The sequence below is a fragment of the Coregonus clupeaformis genome, chromosome 29 (assembly GCF_020615455.1).
Source record: "Coregonus clupeaformis isolate EN_2021a chromosome 29, ASM2061545v1, whole genome shotgun sequence".
Lineage (NCBI taxonomy): Eukaryota > Metazoa > Chordata > Actinopteri > Salmoniformes > Salmonidae > Coregonus > Coregonus clupeaformis.
In genome coordinates this window covers 45,549,395-45,556,422 of record NC_059220.1, presented here as the reverse complement: position 1 = coordinate 45,556,422, position 7,028 = coordinate 45,549,395, and the positions used below count along the sequence as shown (strand labels likewise).

The window sequence follows — 7,028 nt, the reverse complement described above, 5'->3', positions numbered from 1 at the left end:
TTGACTAAATACTTTTTTTCCCCATCTGCAATTTATTGTGCTATATTTAAATTTAGCAATTTTTTATTTTGCGCTAAATATAACAGTATTACCTTACGTGGAAAATACTTACGAGCCTCTTAAGCCCTTAAACAACAAATGAGGAGTTTTAAAATAGAAATAAAAAATTGCTAAATAAACTAAAGTAAAAATAGTAGCACAATAAATATACAGTGGGGAAAAAAAGTATTTAGTAGCACCAATTGTGATCCACTTAAAAGATGAGAGGCCGTAATTTTTTATCATAGGTGTACACGTCAACTATGATAGACAAATGAGAAAAATAATGTAGGATTTTAATGAATTTATTTGTAAATTATAGTGGAAAATAAGTATTTGGTAATTACAAAAGTTTCAATACTTTGTTATATACCCTTTGTTGGCAATGACACAGGTAAACGTTTTCTGTAAGTTAAATTTAAGCACACTGTTGTGGTATTTTGGCCCATTCCTCCATGCAGATCTCTCTAGAGCAGTGATGCTTTTGGGGCTGTCGCATGGGAACACAGACTTTCAACCCTCCAAAGATTTTTATGGGGTTGAGATTGGAGACTGGCTAGGCCACTCCAGGGACCTTAATGCTTCTTACGAAGCCACCCTTCGTCTCGGAGTGTGTTTGGGATATTGCATGTTGGAAAGACTCAGCCACGTTTCATCTTCAATGCCCTTGCTGATGGAAGGAGGTTTTACTCAAAATCTCACGAAGGCCCATTCTTTCTTTAACGGATAGTCGTCCCTGGTTCCTTTGCAGAAAAACTGCCCCAAAGCATGATGTTTCACCCCATGCTTCACAGTAGGTATGGTGTTTTTTGGATGCAACTCAGCATAATTTGTCCTCCAAACACGACGTGAAAGTTGAGTTTTAAAAAAGTTCTATTTTGGTTTCATCTGACCATATGACATTCTCCCCAATCCTCTTCTGGATCATCCAAATGCACTCTAGCAAACTCGAGACGGGCCTGGAGCATGTACTGGCTTACAGGAGACACGTCTGGCACTGCAGGATTTGAGTCCCTGGCGAGGGCTCGTGTGTTACTGATGGTAGGCTTTGCTACTTTGGTCCCAGCTCTCTGCAGGTCATTCACTAGGTCCCCCATGTGGTTCTGGGTTTTTTTGCTCACCGTTCTTGTGATCATTTTGACCCCACGGGGTGAGATCTTCTGCGTGAGCCCCAGATCGAGGGAGATTATCAGTGGTCTTGTATGTCTTCCATTTCCTAATCATTGCTCCCACAGTTGATTTCTTCAAACCAAGCTGCTTACCTATTGCAAGATTCAGTCTTCCCAGCCTGGTGCAGGTCTACAATTTTGTTTCTGGTGTCCTTTGACAGCTCTTTGGTCTTGGCCATAGTGGAGTTTGGAGTGTGACTGTTTGAGGTTGTGGACAGGTGTCTTTATACTGATAACAAGTTCAAACAGGTGCCATTAATACAGTGTAACGAGTGGAGGACAGAGGAGCCTCTTAAAGAAGAAGATACATGGTCTCGTGAGAGCCAGAAATCTTGCTTGTTTGTAGGTGACCAAATACTTATTTTCCACCATAATTTGCAAATAAATTCATAAAAATCCTACAATGTGATTTTCTGGATTTTTTTTTTCTCAATTTGTCTGTCATAGTTGACGTGTACCTATGATGAAAATTACAGGCCTCTCTCATCTTTTTAAGTGGGAGAACTTGCACAATTGGTGGCTGACTAAATACTTTTTTCCCCCACTGTATATATAAATATATAATGGTGTGTATAGACATTATGGACAGTATATAAATATAAAAGGTGTGTAAAGCAGTAGTTATATAGGATGAGCCATGACTACAATACAGTACACTGAGTATATAAAACATTAAGAGCACATGCTCTTTCCTTGACATAGACTGACCAGGTGAATCAAGGTGAAAGATATGATCCCTTATTGATGTCACTTGTTAAATCCACTTCAATCAGTGTAGATAATTTTTAAGCTTTCAGACAATTGAGACATGGATTGTGTATGTGTGCCATTCAGAGGATGAATGGGAAAGACAAAATATTTAAGTCCCTTTGAACGGGGTATGGTACTAGGTGCCAGGCGCACCGGTTTGTGTGAAGAACTGCAACGCTGCTGGGTTTTTCACGTCAAACAGTTTCCCGTGTGTATCCAGAATGGTCCATCACCCAAAGGGCATCCAGCCAACTTGACACAACTGTGGAAAGCATTGGAGTCAACATGGCCCAGCATCCCTGTGGAACGCTTTCAACACCTTGTAGAGGCCATGCCCCAATGAATTGAGGCTGTTCTGAGGGCAAACTCAATATCAGGAAGGTGTTCCTAATGTTTGGTATACTCAGTGTACATCCCCAGTTAAAGTCTGGGGACTTTACATAACACAAAGTTAAGACACTTCTGTGGAATCCAAGTATATTTCCCACTGTAAAACTCAAGCTAAGCCTTGAAACTAAATACAGACGTCAATAGATACTACTTTCGCTGATGTATATCAATGAGTGCAAGTTGGAAGAATCCAAAGATTCAATTGCAATTGGTATGAGTTCAGATCTCTAAAAGAGCGCAACGTTTATCTTTCATGAGCTTAAGTGATTATAGTTTCTACTAGGCAGGGCTGTCAAACATAGCAATGGTAATGCTGACTTTGCAGACGTATACAAGTGTGACGATGTACCAATTCATTACAACCTACTTGTATTGGGAGAAAAGCTCGCTCCCTAAGCACTTGTTCTCTCTTGTGCACTTGAACCAATTGGATTACCCATGCTATTAGCTGTAATCCTGCCTATATCCTGTAAAGATGTACCAAAAATCTCATACATGCATGTTCGTGCACACTAAAACCCACACAATTGACTGATGATTGAGACCACTAAAAAAAGTACTATTGTAAAACATGTGTGGTGCTTGTGCTAACCAGAATTACCTAAAGCCTCTTACTCAGTCAGAAACCCCCTGAGGCAAACATTGCCTTTAGTACTGGGTCCCCTGATTAAGACCACCCAGGGCTGTCCACATACAGTTAGCTATAAGGGAGTTGAACAAAGCTCACTCCGATCATGGAACAAAAGATTGAGACTTTCCTGTTTTCGCAATATCAGGCACTTGTTCAGTTCATCAAACCATATGCACAATTCATCCACTACTACAGTCCTACTCAGACGTATGCACACATAAGTAGCCAACATATGAAAACAATATTTTCCTTTACCACAATGCCTCTTTCAAATGTATGTAGCAAGCTAAAGCAAGCATGCACACTAGTCAAAATTTAATACAAACATTGTGATGCATATAAATTGAGAATACAAAGAGATAGTGCTTTGCACACACACTACCCATATTGCCATAACTATACACTGTTTTGTACCTGAAACAGCCATTCCTCCTAATTTCTTTACCTAATAAAACTTTGGCAAATCTTAGTGGACAGACCTAAAGATTCTATACACATCCTGAGACATGGTTCATTAATGAACAAACCTCTTTTCCATTAGTTAACACTCATCACCAATGAGAATGCACAGGATTAAAGCAAATACACTTTGTCAATGTCTTAGACAAAATAAACAACATAGAAGACAAAATAAGGGAAAGATTCAGACGAACAATCAGCTAAGAAATCGTAATTTAGTAATCAATCTTTAGACTGATTACTAAAAGTGCATTTCAGAAACTGCAGGTATGTATCATTAAACCAAAGTGTCAACTTTGGTGATTGATATCACACCATTGACAAGTCATGGTTGTAGAGATGTAACTTTTTGGTAAGTGCAACTCACAGGCAAATGTTAGTCAAAGAAAGCAAATAGTAGATTCTAATTATTTTTTGAGCTGTATGAAGCTATGTACAGAAAATATAGAAAGTAAATAGGTCATGCTCTCTCTGAGGCTGGGAAGATATAGTTCCAATATGGAAATACCGGTATTGAAGCTAACGTCCTCTGTCTTCTAGTCCTCAATTTACTGGCTCCAGGAATTGGCGAGTGTCTGGGCTCAGAGAAATGGTTTTAAGTAAAGCAAAATGTAGCCAGTTTTTATATGGACAGGTCTTGTGATGAACTCTGAGAACTCTCCACCAATGTATTAAGATATAGCACCAGTGAGGATAAAGCTTACCGTATGCATCCCAGTCTAAACAGTATGCGCATATATTATGACAGCGTTTTGGTGTTCGGCAATTTTGGGGGGGACTGTTTGAGCACACCCAATTTTTTCTTGAGACAAGCCGAAGTTCGGTAGCTGAAGTCTACGCCCATTCATCGTGATTGGTCAACAGTAGGGAATCTTCAATTAAGTGTTGTCATTCAACGAGAGACGACAAGTTTTGAGGACTACGGTTCCGGTTCAGGAAAAAGATGGCGGAAGTGGATGCTTAATTTGAATCAAGCAGCGCGTCAAGCAAAGTTGGTGAAGACGAATGTTCTGAATGGACAACAGTAGTAGCGAAAACTGGAACAAAAAGGAAATTGTCTAAAATTGGAGTGGAGGATACGTGTATGAATGATAATGAATCGCTTCTAGTTGGGATGCGTTTGTTGAGTAAGGATGGATATGTGGGAAACCCGTTTGAGGTGTCGAAAATGGGTGAAGGAGATTGAGGTTGCAAAAGTTTTGAGCGGTCAATCGAACCTCCTATGTGGAGGTGATTAAAATAATTGAGAAAACAAGTGATGCTAGTGAAGATATGGTAGTGGACACACCACAGCCTGTAGTAAATGTTTGCTGCCAGACAAAAGATACCCTGTGTGTTAAAAAGGTGGATTTTGTGGAATTCATTGCCACAGTTATAAACTGTACGACACAAGTCTGAAAGAAGTCTAAGAAACTGGACATTATTGTGACTTAAGGATTTTACATCTGAAAACTTGCAAGGGGTACTGGCGCCGGAAGACCCGCCCTCCCAGGTTCCCCTTGAGCCTGTGTAGGGATCGAATCTGTTAAATTTTTTAACAGAAAAGTTGTTTGATTTAGTTTATTTATTAATTTTTTGGTAGTTTGGTAGTTTTTTGGGGGGGTATTTTGTTCAATTTTGGGGAATCTTGTTTCCATCCCGCACAGTAGGTAGAAGATTGCACATTAAATTGTGCGATCGCCAATATACCATAGAAGAAGACTATCAGTTTTCATGCACATTTTATCGCTTGAGAAGTACTGCACCAAACATCTTAGTTAGATGTAAAATTGTGCAACTAAGACCTCCTCTGCAAAAACTTCAACATTAATTACAGATTTCTTGATTTATTTTAGAATAGTTCAGACTATTTTGAGGAAGTGTTATGGCTATGTTGTTGTACGAGCGTCTCAAGAGGGACAAACAGTAATTTGTATATTTAAGGGAGTATGCGAGGCACAGATGTTCGCTTCGCCTAGCCGAGTTCTGCTAGGAGCAAACCGAACCTAGTATGCAGACGCCTTTAAGGCTTACAGTATGTCATCACTTGTCTACGGAAAAAAAATTGCCCCTTGTCACTTGGGGCTACTCAAATCTTTAGTTCTTACTGAGGTATCACTTCAAACCACATCCAACCATTACTTACTGCACAATTAGATTATCAAACAGTTTGAAAGAAGAGTTTGGAGTTAAAGATACAGGTATGACAACAAGGCATGCAGAAACACAATATCGAGCACAAAATTGTATTTACCTACCAGCTCAAGAAAGGTATTCTCCAATGACATGTACTCAGGAGAGCTCTTGTTGAACAGGTCCTCGGAAAACATAATGTTAGTGACTCGCAAACTAAAGAACACCACCATCTCTTTGGCCTTTTCAGTAGTGGCCATTAAAGGGGTGCTCATGTGTCTGAGTCCGGGGGCTGCAGTGGACTCAAATGGACCTTCCAATCCACTGCCAAACTCGTCCAGCATATCAGCGGCTTCTGTACCGTCCTTTTCTACCTTTTCTACATCCTCCTGCATGTCCGAGTCATCAGTAGAGATATCCACGGCCGTCTCAAGTGGTTCCTGTTCTCGGACGGTGTCCCCTCCTTCTGAAGGTCCAGGGGCTATAGCGGGAATAGATGCTGAGGGTACTTCCTCTGGCTCTGCTTGGATGATGTCATCCTCAGATGAAGGCATGGTTTGTGATTGTGTAGCAGTGGTAAATGTTTTGATGGATGCAGGTTCTACATCTTGATATGCTGTAGTGGTGATCATTAGATTTTCTCTGTCCGGTTGCTCGTCTAAAGCCGCCTCAGTAGTTGTGGGTCCTTTCAAAGAAAATCAAAAATATCAGAAAATGACATACAAATCCATTTCAATCAAAAAGATTGAAATTAAAATCAAAAAATGCTCCCATAAATGTAGTCACTCGCGTTATAAGAGGAATGTTACCTTCATCTTCCTCAGGTTCAACAGTTGGGAGAGTTTCCTCAGCATCTTTCTCAGGAGGAAAGAGAGTAATCAGTTTGGTGGTAGGCTGTTCCATGACGGATGTTCTTGTAACTGGTGGCCAAACCCAAAGGTAGTCTTCTTCTGTCGCATCCACAGTTTTCTCTACATCAAGTGTCTCCTCAGTGGCAGGCTGTTCCGTAATGGCCGCCAGTGTTGTTACTGGTGGCCAAACCCAAAGGTAGTCTTCTTTTGTCGCATCCACAGTTTCCTCTACATCAAGTGTCTCCTCAGTGGCAGGCTGTTCCGTAATGGCCGCCAGTGTTGTTACTGGTGGAAACCCAAAGGTTGTCTTCTTCTGTTGCATCCACAGTTTCTTCTACATCAAGTGTCTCCTCAGTGGCAGGCTGTTCCGTAATGGCCGCCAGTGTTGTTACTGGTGGCCAAACCCAAAGGTAGTCTTGTCTCGCATCTACAGTCTCCTCTATATCAAGTGTCTCCTCAGTGGCATCCTCTGCAGGCTTTACATTAATTGTCTCCTCAGTGGCATCCACAGTTTCCTCTACCTCAATCATCTCCTCTGTAACATCCACTGAGGCTCCTCTATGCCAAGCGTCTCATCTGTAGCCTCTTCATCAAGTGTCTCATCTCTAGCATCCACTACAGTCTCTC

At 40.9% G+C, this 7,028-nt stretch overlaps 1 protein-coding gene across 1 annotated transcript in view; it reads right to left on the bottom strand.

Moving 5' to 3' along the window:
- The window catches only part of LOC123482186 (interphotoreceptor matrix proteoglycan 1-like), an 11,089-nt gene extending 4,411 nt beyond the window's left edge, over positions 1-6,678 (bottom strand). Inside the window, exons 1-2 of the mRNA XM_045208976.1 lie at positions 6,360-6,678; positions 5,676-6,235 (exon numbers count right to left, since the gene is read on the bottom strand). Coding sequence (XP_045064911.1) covers positions 5,676-6,235; positions 6,360-6,453 — 654 coding nt within the window. The 5' untranslated portion in view covers positions 6,454-6,678. The remainder of the gene's footprint in view (positions 1-5,675; positions 6,236-6,359) is intronic.
- Between the last annotated feature and the right edge of the window lie 350 nt (positions 6,679-7,028).